This window comes from Podarcis gaigeae (assembly GCF_964106915.1).
Source record: "Podarcis gaigeae genome assembly, chromosome: 14".
NCBI lineage: Eukaryota > Metazoa > Chordata > Lepidosauria > Squamata > Lacertidae > Podarcis > Podarcis gaigeae.
This window is the reverse complement of record NC_139690.1, coordinates 16,380,754-16,396,717: the sequence shown is the minus strand read 5'-3', so window position 1 is coordinate 16,396,717 and position 15,964 is coordinate 16,380,754. Positions and strand designations below refer to the sequence as shown.

The following is a 15,964-nucleotide window of genomic DNA, read 5'->3' as shown; positions in this document are numbered from 1 at the left end:
CAATCCTCAGTTTGGCTATGTGTTCCTGTTCTCCTGCTATAAATAGGCACTTGCAGCCCAAGGCCAGTGTGGGGCTATTTGAAAGTCCTTTTGCAAACAGCTGTGCACTGCTCTTTAAGCTTCAGGTTTTCAGAGGATCTAAGAGCATAGAGGGCTGTTTGCAAAAGGGCTTTCAAACAGCCCTGAGCTGCACTTTGAAGTCCCAATAACTGGGGCTTCAAAGTGCAGTGTAACCTGACATCACTATGACACCAGATGACTGGCAGATGGGCAGTCAACTGTCAAATTTAGTTCTCCAGGGCTGCGGAGATAAGGATCACAACAGCTAGACAAGGTTCCCAAACCCTGTGCTAGATGTAAGGATTCTTCCCAAACTGCAGCATATGTTTACATATACGTGGGTGCTGTTGTACACAACCATCCTTGCTAGGTATTATACTGATTCAGGGGTGTGGTACTTAGAGATTTCCAGGCAATGCAAGTATGCCCATGCTTGTTCAGACCCTTGCATCCTTTCCCTATGTCCACACAGAAAGGACGTAGGTTAAAGAAAGAGCTTGGGAATCCTGGCAACCAGGGCCCAATATCAACCACTTGGGATGCAGAAAGGAGGTAAGACCAAGGGAAGAGAAAGGAGACAAATGTACACAACAAAGAGAATTTCTGAACCATTGCTTATCTAAACCAAGAATAATATTCTCTTAGCTTTTTGTCATTAAGCAGTGTACCGCAATGCCTTAACCAACGCAAATATTTGACAAAGCTTGAGGAGAGAAAAAATGTGTTGACAGCAGTACACCAGCAGTTCAGAATTCACTCCGTATACAAGGCTGGCGGAACGCATAAGAGGGTCCAAAAATAATGTATGATGAATTCCTTTGAAGCTTTGCATTTTTGTTTGAAAGTCTGAACCACAGAACAAATTCATTTACAGTCAGAGAATTCTAAGCATTTTTTCCTCGACACAGCAGGTCTATATTGTAATTGAGGTTTTCCTGTTGCATATTTAGTGTCTGGGATTTCATAGAGCCCCAACTGCAAGTTCTATTTATTTATTGTAACACAACAACAAGCAAACCTGTGGAACAAGCAACCTAGGGTTGCCATTGGCTAAATCAAATCATGTGATTTTTTGAAGTTGGTATCTGCATTTTGTAGGATGAAATGTAAAGTTGGGTGAAAATGGCCCCCTCAAAACACTACTTCAATTTTTTTTCCCCGCAGAAAAGCTGGGGATAAAGTTCTGCCAACTATTCCCAGGTGGGAGAGTAAATTCTAGAACAGTTTATTGGAGGTAGGGTTTCCTGTCAGCTGTGGCAATGGCACTGCTTCTTTCTTTTTTCCTGAGGTTTTTGCTTGTTTGTCGTTTTGCTGCTGCCATAGCAGAGGCAGAATTGACAGTCTGGTGGCCATTTTGTTCCCCCCACAATGCCCCAGACCTAGCATCACCCAAGGGCACTGTCAGGCAAAAAAGGTAGAGAATATCTGGAGAACATTCTGCAAAATGGCCCTCTTTTTCAAGGAGGGAGGGAGTGAAGAAGCAAAGTAATATTTCGATTCACAGATTATTTTACTGATTGTTCTGTAAATGCAGTCTATATATACTGGAAATAAACAAATTCTCAAATATTTTCTCAGAAAAACCTAGGGAGGACCGTGACAAGTGCCATTTTACCACATACGGGCAACTGATGTGTAGTGAAATTCTCCTGTTGGAGGATGAAGGAGACCACCAAGAATGATTTCAGTAAATCTGTATGGGGTGTATGTGTACATAGAATGCGTCCGAATAGCCCCAATGTAATAACTCCAACCCAGCCCTACCTCCTCACAAAGCTATCAGCTTCTAAGCTTGGCCTGTTTCTCAAAGTTATGATTAAGAAGGGAAAAAAAGTTGTAAAGCTCTCTTATTTCTTTTAAGATTATTAAAAGAAAAAGGATGTGGAATCTTTTTTTGGAAGGCTTATTGAAAATCCCCCTGTAAATAAAGAAGGCTCCAGGGAAACACATTTACAATAATGATGGGTATCAACTATCATCACATTCCACCAGAAAGAACTAGAAAGGTTATACCTCCATTTTTCTTGGCTTAGTTTCCCAAACAGTTTTTTTTTAAAACACACACACACACACACACACACACACACACACACAAAAACAAACCATTTTTGTAATATACATTAAAAAAACACACCAAAAACTTTAGAACCACCATTATGCATAATTCAACACTCTTTTCTACACACACACACACACACACACACACACACACACACTTGACCACAGGGGCAGAAGTATTTCTCTTCCAGATGTTGTCTTGGTATATCTCTATTTGCAGGTTTTTGACACACAGCTGTGCTCACATCTCCCTTACTTGTTCCGAACTCAAGCTAAGGTGTGAAGGCACAATGGGCAGTTAAAATAAAATAAAAAGCAATGAACCAGGGACTAAGATTTTCACGTTGTGGCTTTTGTTGAAGGATATAGCCATTGTTCAAGAAGGGGTTGAAATTTACCAGGGGAAACTGCAAACCTGGTCTTAAGCCACAAGGGGAAGGATACGACAGAGGACGAGATGGTTGGACAGTGTTCTCGAAGCTATGAACATGAGTTTGACCAAACTGCGGGAGGCAGTGGAAGACGCAAGTGCCTGGCGTGCTCTGGTCCATGGGGTCACGAAGAGTCAGACACGACTAAATGACTAAACAACAACAACAACATTATAAGGGCTCAAGACAAGGCAAAATTCCTAGGGACATAAGAAAGTAGTATGCTCTTTCTGTCCATTCTAACCGTCCATTAGCAGTGTTTTCATGCTGCTGCAGATCGGTTTCTGCCAAAATGCTACATCATTTGCCTTGTTGTATGCTATTTAACCTAAGCTACGTATGTAACGGTCGACATAACTCATTTTCCTTCCAATGTAATGGAAATGTCGAAACACCGTTTTAAAAAAAATCATGAATTACATATCGTTTGTGGACTTTTTTTAAAGAGACTGAACATATTCACTAATCATATTTGCGTGAGTGATTTCTGCTCCTGACTACACAAACTGCAGCAATTTACGCCTCATTTTCTGTTGCCATTGGACTTCTCCAACATCCTTAATAATTCCAGGGGTTTTGGGGAGTAAGGCAATGATAGTCACCAGTCGCTGAGAACTCTATCAAAAAAGAGAAACTGCCATCACTGCCAATGGCAAGCCCCTTTCAAAGCATTTCGCATCCCCAATAAATCATTTGCCACAAATGGGATGGCAAACTGGTGTGTGTCTGATTTTGTCTCAGCCCTAAAGAGGGACAATTCCTTTCTGTAGTGAGCAGGTCACTCACTCCCAGTTACTATTGAGATCTGCAAGGGAATTTCAACTCAGTGACTTCATACTGGTCTGTTTCTTAACAGGAGGCAGCATGGCAGTATAAATGTGCAGGCTCTATAACACCAGCTCAGGAGGCAGTTTCGGGTTTGAGTCAGAGGTTGGTGTCCACCAATATACACACACTTGCCAAGATCAAACAGGACAAACGAAGAAAAAACAAAGGGGCCATCTAGCCTCATCCATCCTACACCACTTGGTTACAGTGCTCTGAAACGTGCAGAAAGAACACTGACTTCACTTAAATGTGCAGAGGAAGAATATTCATCTCATTTGAATTTTCTGGCAGTTCCGTATTTTATTTTTAATGCAGAATATAATCTGGTAGAAATGCAGCATGCTGCAAGGGCGTCCCTAAAAATCTCATACGGTCAGTTATTCCAAGCCAGTGATTTCTTGCAGGCAGAAATCTCCGATGTGCATTTTTGCAAGGGCTTCTTCTCCATTCATCATGGTGAAGTACAATCCCATAGATGTAAAAGGGTCCCAATCTGGTGGTGTGAATGGGATATGTACCCAAGTGCAGTCCCTTGAATTGAAGGCAATGGAGATGCCTCTTTGCTCAGGCGTTGTTTATTTATTTAATGTATTTCCCTTCTTTCCAAGCAATTACTGTCATCCCAAGTGGCTCACGTCAACAAGAAAAAGAGAAAGAGTTCGAGAAAACAGAAATGTGGTCCTTGGAAGGACCTTTGTACAGTAGGCTACATACACTCACTATCCTCCATCCAAATAAAGGAAAAAGCATTCTGGACCAATGGGACTTCCAAAGACTCTTGAAAAGAAAGAGAGAGTTTGGATTTGATATCCCGCTTTATCACTACCCGAAGGAGTCTGAAAGCGGCTCACATTCTCCTTTCCCTTCCTCCCCCACAACAAACACTCTGTGAGGCGAGTGGGGCCGAGAGACTTCAGAGAAGCGTGACCTGCCCAAGGTCACTCAGCAGCTGCATGTGGAGAAGTGGAGACACGAACTTGGTTCCCCAGATTACGAGTAACCACTACACCACACTGGCTCTCAGATCTAGGTCAAGCATACTGGAGCAGCTCTAGGTCAGGCAGCTCTAGGTCAAGCATACCGGAGTAAACCAGTCTAGAAGTAACTAATGGTGCTTCCAGATGACCTGTTCAGCAAACATTCATTCTGATTTGTTTGTAGGCAAGGGTAGATGACGTTGCATCTAAGCAATTGTTGCCCCATGCTTTCTAATACATTTCCCCATCACTTTCAGTACTTGTGATGTTTTGGGAAGTGAGTTTGTTGTGCAAGACCTCCCAATCAGACAACCTGAATTTGCGAGTAAGTGATTGAATCCCACTCAAAAATAGCAACAGTCTGGAAAAGCCCTAAGGCAGGTATAACCATGGTTACATTCAACCTCCCCAGGAGCGGCCAAATGGGTCAAAACACCTCTGCTCTGGGCAAACTCACTCAAGACCTGAACACTGTTTCTTCTTCCTACAATTCTAACTGAGATGCCCTTGATCTATTCAAGGAAGAACCAAAGAGAGAAAACTTGGACCACCGGGGATTGCCCTATGAACACAGATGTTGGGTACGGATGCCCTTCTTCTTGGCTGCATCCCCACTGCTTGCAAATATTTCTGGTTGCCATCAGGAGAGCCGTTTTGGAACTCAACTCTCCCAAGCAAGTGCCTTCTGGAGGACAGGAATTTGTATAGCTGGGAAACCTTGATAGCACTTCCGAAACATATAATTTAAATACTTTCTTGGCTCCAGCTGCTTTTGCGTCACTCAAGGAGAACTGTTTGGAAGAATCTGAGAACTGACTTGCAAAGACAGACCCAGCCCAGGAAAATCCAAACGCCAGATGACTTGGCAAGGGAGGCCAGTCTTTACAAACAGTCGGGAAAATGCATCAGCGGCCTCTTCTCTGCCTTAAAGAGAAAGAGAGCGAGTGAGACAGGAGGAAAGAGAGAGGAATGGCAAACTTACGTCGGTTCTTCGGAGACTGCTCTGGTCTCCTCCATTTCGTGTGCTTGCTTGAACCAGGGGAGTCTTGCTTCAACGGGGTGTTTCTCTGGAAGAGGAAAATGCACAAAGCATGGGCTATTTATTTATCACATTTCAGCAACTCCTGGGTTTGAACCAGGAACCTCGATGTTTTGAACAACCTGGGACTGTGCTCTCAGGAATCAGAGCCCTCTTCAGGACAAAAAAGGAAAACACCATTAGTTGTGATACAAGAGAGAGTAGGTAGGGTTCAGCAAGGGGAAGAAAAACACCAGAGAAAAACATCATTCTATGGTTTACATCGTTGATTCTTCGTTTTCTTTCTTTTTTCTTATGTTTGCACTTCTGAGCAAATCAGTAAAATACTAAGAAACAAAAAGGAGTAACAGACAGCTTTCTGGGTCATGTGGCTAGCATGACTAAACCGCTTCTGGCACAAAGGAACACCGTGATAGAAACCAGAGTGCATGGAAATGCCAGTTACCTTCTGGCCGTAGTGGTACCTATTTATCTACTTGCACTGGCATGCTTTCGAACTGCTAGATTGGCAGGAGCTGGGACAGAGCAATAGGAGCTCACCCTGTCATGGGGATTCAAACCGCTGACCTTCCGATCAGCAAGCCCAATAGGCTCAGTGGTTTATACCTACAGGAAGTTCTAAAGGGTTTTCTAAACTCTACACACTGAGGAGAAGCACTTTTGACTTCTTTGATGTTATTTAAATATTGATTCGGTTTGAACCCAACACTAAGCCAAGCCATGGGTTAGCACAAACAAGCAACTATGTGAGTTCCCAGAGCACAGCCACCAAATTCCTTCTCTACTCCTGCTGCTGTCACACTGCTCAGGGGCTAAGCCATGGTTTCGCTTACCTTTACATCCAAACCCATGCTCATGGTTTGCCTCACTGCAGCTATAACCAATGTTTATTCCAGGGGAGGAGTGCAGGGGCCGTAATTTTTGCTTTGGGAACCCACATGTTTTCTCATTTGTGCTAAGCAATAGTTTGGCTTAATCTTATGTGTGAAATGGACCACTGTTGAAAAATCCATTAACTGCTAAGCAAAACATTGAAATTATTTCTCCCTGTTTTGCTACACTATAGATTTGTTCACCCCACTGTTTTAAATTACATCATAAGTGAAGAAAAAAAATAACAGGCACACACCCTACTTAGCGCTGATTACTACAGCCTCATAACTTTGCCAACTCTCGAGTTTGTCCTCCAGCTTCTGGAAGAGGTTGCTAGGAACATTTTACTTCAGCTAATAATTCTCTCCCCATCTACAAACACACACACACACTTGCACAGTCAAAGCCAAATTAATATAATCTGGTCACAGAGAGACAACCTAGGCTGCATGGTATCAAGTAAAAGCACAAAGCAAGTCGATTTACAGAAGAAAAACGTGCTTTCACAAGGTAACCTCCAAATTAGACAAAATCTGCACCAGAAACAAACAAAAACTGAGCAAAATGCTGGGTGCAGTCTTTGAAATACTGAAAGCTATTTGCAATGAGAGCTATGGTTTAGGTGTATTGAAATGAGAGCCCCTTTATCCTTGGCAGAGATGCTGAGGTTTTAATTAACATCCCAATGCCGGAAATAAAGAAGCATACCAGGGCTAGGGAGATAAAGGGCTCTGTGCTATTGGTGGGGAAGTGACCTGCATCTCCCCCCTGCAGCTTCCTTGTGTAACATCTAGGAGTGAAGATTTGTGGCATGCAGTTTCTATGGTCTGCAGTTCCCCACCTCCAGAAGAAGCTGGCAACAAACTACACCAGCAGCAGTAGGGAGGCTGAGGGTGTACATGTTGCAGCTACATGTCTTCTTTTCGCTAGGCATTACTGGGAGGCGCAGCAAGGACGTGCAGCCTAGTGACAGCTACGAATCCCTTGGCTTGTCTGGATTAGGCCTCTGAGTTTCTGAATGCAGTGCTTGATAAGTGTGACGTGCAAATAGTGTGTGCAGATGAGCAGGAAATGAGGAGTGCGTGAGTCATCAGGTTAGATTTACTCCATTTCTGAATCGCTCCACACACAGGAAAGTTGCAAGGCGATTTACATGGATGTGTAAATACACAATAAAAACACATTAAAATGAAACAATGAGGGGTGGGGGGAGGAAGGAAGAAAGGAAGGAAGGAAGGAAGGAAGGAAGGAAGGAAATGAATAAGAAGCAGGAAATATATTATACCCAAAATTACATATCCAAGTACTTATGTGACTCTTCACTTGTCCATGGGTTGGATCCAAAGGTTCATTTCCTCTGATGGAAGGTGCCCTTCCACCAGCAAAAGAAGTCATTCTACCAGAACTGCTCTCCTTCCATCGGCTGTATTCAACGTTATCTGTCTGCTGGCGAAAGGGCTTGTGTTGAGTGAGTTTCAGAGTAGCAAAACAGAGGAATCCAATGCGACAGTTGTGCTAGCCGAAACACATCGCATAACAGGTTGCACAATCCGTTGTGCAAGAAAATCACCACCAACCGGCTGGCGCATTCCCTTGTGCAGCGGTGTTCTGCTGGCGCACAACATTTCACCAGAGAAGCAAGCATACCACGAAGTGATTCTATCGCTACATTGGATACAACCCTGTGTCTTTAGGCAGGTATATGAGAGTTACCTTTGGGCTTGTAACAGGGGACCGGCACGATACACTCTTCTTTTATGTGCAGCTTGAGCTGAGGATTGCAGCCGCCCGTGTGCTGCCCACGGTGATCAATGCACAGCACCACTCGGTATCGTAATCCTCGCCCACACGTCACGGTGCACTACAGAGCAACACAAAAGCAAAACCCCAGAGTTGTCAACCGATTCAAGGATGTTCAGTCAAATTATTATTGTATTATTTATTATATATTAACTTTCAGAGCAACGGCGGAAGAAGATTGGACAAAATTTAAAGACTATCTAAAGAAATACTCAAAAATTAGTGAATGCTAGATTGATGTTGAATGAGAAAAAAGGGGTTAACAGCGATAATGGTTAAGTTAAAGAAAATGAGTGTTATTATAATTAAGTTGAAAGTAAGGGAGGGATTTGTTAATTAATTAATTCGACACGAGAATGCAGAAAGGGGAGGTATGAGGAAGTCGGGAAAGTAAGGAATATGAAATTAAGAGTTTGAAATTATACGTGTTGTATGTCTTTTATTGTTATGTTTTGTTTGTTATGATAAAAAGCTGTGGAAATTTTAATAAAAATTACCTATATAAAAAAAAAATATTATATATTAACTTTCTCCACCGCCCTTCATCCGAGGATCACAATACAAAAACACAATGCACAACGCAGTAACAAACAAAACTAACACCCCCCAATTATTATCATCTGCCTTTAGCTGATTAACACATTAAACGGAAGTACATGTGCAGACATAGTTTATATTTTATTATTATTTACTTTAAAATCTATATACTGCCTTGAAGTCTAAAACTCCATTCTCCGAGCGGCTTGCAAATCACTGCAGCGTATAACAAAGGCAGAGTATGGACGAAAACAGGCATATGAAACAAATTAACCCAAATCAGTCCTTATTATTCTCTGAAACAGCAGCAACGAGGAGCATCCAATAAATCATATAACTTGGCCTTGCTAATGCCATTTCGGGATACATACGTAAGTGTGAGATAACTTACAGTTTAATAAAGAAAAAAAGCTACCATTGTTGGTCCATCTTCAATATTTTCCTTTTCATTCCCTAATATGGCCATGGACCAGGTCCAAAACAGCCTCAAAAAATAAACAAGTGTTCCCTTAGCTCATAGCCCAAGTGAACTATCATCATCACCAGCTCCCATCTGCTCTGCTTTACCATCTGGGACTGGTCTGGGCTCCTCCTTGCCTCACAGAGGCCAATCTAGATGGAGAAGATGCTCCCCTTCCCCTTATATATTTCTTCTGTCCCTTCTGGCAGGGGAAAAGCCAGAATATTCTTAGCCAGATTTGATGGCAGCTGGGATTCCACACCTATCCACCCACCCAATGACGAATGACACTAGATCTGGAGTACTGTGGATGATGCGATTCATCCAGGGCAGAGACGCAGTTGGCACTGCTGCTGCAACGGCAAGAGCCCTAGGGGAAAAGTAATGTTGCCACCCCAAGAAACTGTGGCTTGTGTGCAACGCAGTTCTAAGCAACATGTTCCATTAGTGCAAGGACACCAGTTGTTTCCCCCTACAGTGTTTTCTTGAGAGTCCCATGGACTGCAAGAAGATCAAACCTATCCATTCTTAAGGAAACCAGTCCGGAGTGCTCACTAGAAGGACAGATCCTGAAGCTGAGGCTCCAATACTTTGGCCACCTTGTGAGAAGAGAAGACTCCCTAGAAAAGACCCTGATGTTGGGAAAGATGGAGGGCACAAGGAGAAGGGGACGACAGAGGACGAGATGGTTGGACAGTGTTCTCGAAGCTACCAACATGAGTTTGACCAAACTGCAGGAGGCAGTGGAAGACAGGAGGGCCTGGTGTGCTCTCATCCATGGGGTCACGAAGAGTCGGACACGACTAAACAACAACAACACAGTGTTTTCATATATCTGGGGGGAGGGGATCAGTTTTTTGTTTTTAAAAAATGAAGGGTTAAATTCTTTGTGAGCTTACCTGTGACCATTCCAAAGCGATCCATTTAGGGCAATCGTACAGGTTGCAAGCTTGCATGACCCTGGGTTTGGGAGCATACATGCATTTCCACTCCTCTACTTGTAATATCTCTCCATGCATGGTCTCCTCCACACACACGAAACTCCTCCTCTGGATTCCACCTCCACAGGAAACTGAACATGCTGTCCACGGGTTGTGTTCCCAGCTGGGGTTGGTGTGGGGAGGGAACACAAAGATTTCCATGAGTCCGACTTCTATATGGTTTCTAGACGCAAGCTCTTAATGAAAGCAGTAGATCCATCTTTCTTCTTTGAAAACCGACGCTTAATACTGTCAGTAATCAGACCCACTGCTGAATCTCAATTCTGTAATGTTGTTTTATCTAAAGCTTATGTACCAATTCTCAAATTTTCAAAAGGGTGTCAAATCCTAATAGATGCTTCCTAGACTACTTTTTGCATGGACAACACAACACCATCTCCAGAGCCCTTCAGTTGTGATAACTCTGCTTAATGTTCTCAGACAAAATCTGCCTGGTGTATCGTAATCGTTGAACATACTGGGGAAGATTCTGGAGAAGGTCCACTAAGACTTGGAATCTAGGACTAGGAGTCCAGAACATTTTGGCCAGGAATCTAAATCAACCCAAGTCTGGATGACTTGCAAAACTGTGCCTATCTTTGCTTCCAATGAAGAACTTTAGGGGTGGCTTCAAGATCTGCACCACTTTGCTAACATCACAAAATAAATGTTTCCCCCCCCCACCGTGGAGATTCACCGGTGGGGGGGGGGGCGGCAATATATAGTACAGTCCCTTTTGGATCAACATTATATTTTCCTGCTAGCAACTCAAAGAAGTCCATGCTTAACGTTCTGTTCTAAAACACGTTTGGATAGGCAGTGAGAATGCTGCTAGCCCAGTGGAAGGAAGGAGAAATACCAACAAAAGAAGAATGACAGATGAAATTGATGGAATATGCGGAAATGGCGAAACTGACGGGGAAAATCCGAAACCAGGAAGATCAAGTATTTTCTAAAGACTGGAGTAAATTTGTAATTTACTTAAAAGACCACTGTAAACAGTTAAAATCTTTGGCAGGGATGTAAAGACACTCGTAATTGTGGAATTGTGTAATTACGGTTATATAATAGCTAGAAAAGGGTGAAAGATCCAGTAAATTTAATCTTAAAGATGGAACCCATGGAAGGAAGGAAGGAGGTCTAAGAGTTTGAAAGAACTCTGTATTTTAATGTTTGAAATCACTGTTTTATATGTATATTCCCCCCCCCAAAAAAACCCCGTATTTGGATATTACGGTCAGTAATGGCTCAGGAAAATAAATGCAAGCCTGTTGCACCCGCTGCATGGGTTGGAAGCAGCAAGAGTATCCCACTCAAAGTCGTTTGTTGGAAGCAGCAGAGGCACTGTAAAGAAGTCAAACACAGAGCAGATGGAGCAGAAACCTATAAATCCAAAAGGTAAATTTATATAACTGCTCCCCAAGATGCAGGAGGTGACTCAAGAATGCTCCCTGCCTGAAATAATTCACGCAACTTCCCGCTCAGAGCAAATTAATCACCTTATACACAAACCGAACGTGAAACTTATTGTACGCCGAGCGTTGACATTTAAACCAAACTTACATGATCAAAACCAGGCAGCATGAAGCAGATAGCTAATGATTTCACCATCGCCCCTGATAAATGTGCTCATCTGCTGCTCTCCTTTCATGCCGCTTAACCCAAAGGAACGATTGATGTAATATATAACACACTAAAGGATGTCTAGTTCCAGAGCTAATCTACTGCGAGAGCTAGCACAGCGTAGTAGCAAAAAGGCCACTCAACGTGTTGCACAGGAGCAAAATTCTGTAGGGGGTGTTCAACAGGGAGCTGTGGAACAGAAGCGCATGATTGGAAAAATCCCAGGGGGTTGCTGCTGGAAAAAACCCAGCCCCATTGTGAGTGCCCCCCCCCCACTGCAGTGTGACCTTGGACCTAACACCATTACGCTGTGACTTGCCCCGGCTCCATCAGTGGCAGGAAGCCAGCAAAATAGGGAATAAGTAGGGAAGTCTACCTCTGTTCAGCAACAGTGTCTGAGCTGTGCAGTGTGGTCCACAAGGACATTGGGGGTTGTATCTAATACGCAGAGTAGACCCACTGAAGTCAATGGACATAAGTTAGTCATACCCATTAATTTCACTGGGTCTGCTCAGAGTAGGACTAACACTGGCTGTCACCCTGGGATGCTTTTATTCTCCTGGGATTTTAGTCTGCATTTTTACTTGCTTTGCTCTGGTTTCTTATTGCTGGTGTACACCTTTAATTGGTAAGCGATGCTGGTTTGTTAATTATAAATTGTTCTGTTGGACTCTTCCACTGACTGCGGAGGGAGCTTTAGCAGAAAGGTGGTCTTTAGCTTGTTCAAGCAAGCAAGCAAGCAAAGGCACAGAGTGATGAAATCAGGAAATAGGGTAAGGTACCTTGCACATCATGGAGGGAGAAGTGGAGATGTTAACACAGGGCTGTCATTTGGGGCAGCAACCCCATCCTTCTTCGAACACACATTTCTAAGTCACTGGCATGGGCATTATCCATTTGGTGCCAGGTTAAGCCATATTTGGCAAAGGTTTTATTTGACTGACTGGCTAACCTGCTCTGTTGATTTTTAAGCTGCCCTTTTAGTTTGATGAGCTGTTTTATGGTTTATTGTTGTTTGCGGTCATGGCTGTTTTAATGCTTTGTACCCTGCCCTGGTATCTGTATCAATGAATACATTGATACAGATGAATACTCATTGAAATTAATGGACACACCTAGCTTGGGTCCATTAATTTCAACAGGTCTACTATGTTAGCTGGATTCAATCCGTAATGCACAGTTCTGCACCACAGCAATTCCTGGTCCCCAACAGAACGTTCCTGTGTGCACATTTTCACAAATGTAAGCATGTAAAGGGCTGGCTCAGTCCTGATCCACAGCGGTGTCGACCACCTGGAGAAGGTAGTCATCAAACCAGAGGGAGGTCAGCAGGCCCAGGCTCTAGAACAGGGCAGGAGGCAAAGCAAGGAGACCTCAGGACCTTGGACAAGGACCAAGGTGATGGTTCAGGACTGCCTTTAGAAGCCCAGGCCAAGAATACAAGCAACCCCAGCTGTGTCTGAGAGCAATGCGGCAGGGCTTTATAGGGGCATAGGCCTGACACTGAGACAAAATGGTGGGTGGATTTGCAGGCCCAGCCACCACACAAACTCACGAATGGGAAGACCTAAGCAGGTGGCACAGTGAAGCTAAGGCAAACACCAGCATCTGTGGGCCCTGCTTGGCAGTCTGGCCCCAGGAGCTGCCCAAAGGGTACTGAGTGCTGACAGCAGCCCTTAGTATGTCCCGTCATGTTGCTAATAATTACATTTCGAAGCATACACTGAAAACACATTACTGCATAAATCTAAACAACCACCACAATGTTGTGACAACATGAGCAATCACCTTGTCTTAATGCAGGGGTGGGGAACATGACTCCCTCCAGATGTTGTTTGGATCGAACTCCCATCATTCCTGGCCATTGGCCATGCTGGCAGGGCCTGATGGGAGTTGGCATTCAACAATGTCTAGTAGGCCACAGGTTGCCCTTCCCTGTCCTAATGTGTTGAGAAATCTGTGGCTTCCATGCAGTTGTCCCACTCTCTCTTGCTATGGTCCCTCTAACCACTGGCATGAGACCCCCCCCCCCAAAAAAAAAGGTTGCCCACAAGGGAATGTGGATCTCAGACTTGGAAAAGTCCCCCTTAGCCAGACCCCCTTCTTTCAGCTCCAGTGCCTCCCCTTCCTGCTCCACCTGCCATGTGGGAACAATAATAGAGACCTATTTTGCAGAGTTTCACTTTCTAGCTTACTCATTTGGAGAACTGATGGAAAATGCTTTTTGACAGCCATTTGCACACATTGCTGTTGTCTGGGGTGGTGCACAAGCAGCACGCTGAACACTTTAAAGCACTGCATTAAGTGCTAAAAAGTTACTTGTTTTTAAAATAATAATCATCGGGATGTAAAGTACATTTAACTGTCGAGTGAGATTAGCGGTCCACGGATTTGTATATGCCACAATGCAAAAGCGCCTTATGTGATGCTAGCTGCAGGAAGTGTTTATGGCGTACATTTTTACAGCTGTTTTTCTTTATCTCAGCAATTTAAAATACACTCCCTCGTCCCATATTCCTAGGAGTCAGTTCCAGGTGGGACAAGGGGCCTAGTGGGCCAGGCAGTTTGATAGATACTTTCCAGAGTCTGCGTCTGTCAAGGGATCCCTCAACACTCCTGCAAGCCTGAACTATGCGGGAGCCATTCCAAAAGCCTTCAAAGGTAGGGTGTGTGTGTGTGTGCAGAGGTGGGGGAACATTTATCCTGGTGATTTCCCACCTCCTTCTTTCAAAAGATTGCTCCATCTGTTAAAACAGTCCGGGAGTGCATTTACAACTTGAGCCACAGCTCAGCTCATTGGACTCCCACCGCTCTCTGCCCCAGGCTTCTCATTTGACTAACGAAGGCAACACAGTGCACTAGACGGTCATAAAGGAAGCTTGCATATGGCCCTACTATTTATAGATGACTGGTGCTCAAGAAACAGCGAGCGAAGTCACAGGAAGCTACCTTTAACCAAGTCAGGGCAGTGGTCCATTTAGCTCACAGATGTCTACGATGATTGGCAGAGCCTCTCCAGGGTTTTGGGGTGTTTGTGAGCGCGCCTCCCAGCCAAGATGTTGGGGAATAACCTGTGACTGTCTGCATGCAGCGCATGTGCTCTACTACTTCCCTGCCAAGCTCGGGTTAAGCGCCTTGTGTTAACTTCTGCTGTGTGTGAACACAGCAGGTGCCACAGAGTCCATACAAGGAAACCCATGCATCGGGGGGGGGGGGGACGACTTCCTATTCTCTGCATCGCAAGGGTTGGAGGAAAGAGCTCAAGTCGGAATGTTAAGGGCAGAGGAGTGAATCTCCCATAAATCTCTAGCCACTCCTTCAGGGGCAGAACTTTCAAAGTGAAACTGAGTCCAGGAGCGACTGGTTCCTTTGATTCTGACTGTGCAGGGTACTGATTGGCTACCCGTTGCAACAGCCCAAAAGCTACTTCCTGTCCACCACCCAAGCTGGCTGTGCAGAGTGCAGACTGGTTGGCCCCTACAGCAACAACAAAGCCACTGTTTCTGTTCAGCTAAAGCCCAAAGAAACAAACATTATTATTTGTTTAAGAGAAGGTGCTGAGTCCATGCTGAAATTGATAAACTTAGTGGGCACTTTGTGGGGGGGAATGTAACCCTCCACCAAGTTTGCTCGAAGCACAGAAGGTGATAGTGGAGAATCAATACTTGAATCAGAAGAGTGATATGTGTCAGTAGAGGAAGGAAGAAGCCACAGTAGTATAACCTACACTCAACTCTAGAAACCTGATCCTTGGAGCTGGCTTGGAGCTGTAGTGAACTCGATACAGGATAAAACTTAATGGGTCACCATGTAGGACAGAGATGGGCAACCTACAGATGCTCTTTGATGTTATTATTTGTGCTATCTTTATCTATCACCTACACAGTCATCTCAAGATAATGTACAATAAAAACAGGAAAACCCAGCTGGTACATTTAAAACAAAACTAAAACAATGCAAAATAGACACTCAGGGCAAAGAACCATTTATTCAGCTGGGAGGAACTGTCTTCAATTATTGCTGGAAACGGCAGGAACTGGGTGCCTATTGTATCACAACAGGTATACTATTCCACAAGAAAGGGGCCACCATGCTAAAAGCCCTGCTCAGAGGTATTTTAGAGTGGGCTTCTGAGATCTTTGGAACTTGTAGAATAAAATTTCCTGCAGACTTCAGGGATCTATTGGGAATAGAAGGTTTAAGGTGGTTGCTCAATTAACTTGAGCTGTACAAGGAGTTGTATATTCATACCAACATCTTGAATTTGGCCCAATAGCAGACTGGCAATCAGTGCAAAT

General features: G+C 44.0%; 1 protein-coding gene across 2 annotated transcripts in view; it reads right to left on the bottom strand.

The window, feature by feature from the left end:
- The window catches only part of ADAMTSL3 (ADAMTS like 3), a 283,528-nt gene that overhangs the window by 63,899 nt on the left and 203,665 nt on the right, over positions 1-15,964 (bottom strand). For both annotated transcript variants that reach the window (XM_083712399.1, XM_083712400.1), the window contains 3 exons: positions 9,963-10,167; positions 7,980-8,127; positions 5,337-5,421 (listed from right to left, as the gene is read on the bottom strand). In XM_083712399.1, the coding sequence (XP_083568525.1) occupies positions 5,337-5,421; positions 7,980-8,127; positions 9,963-10,167 (438 nt within the window). The remainder of the gene's footprint in view (positions 1-5,336; positions 5,422-7,979; positions 8,128-9,962; positions 10,168-15,964) is intronic.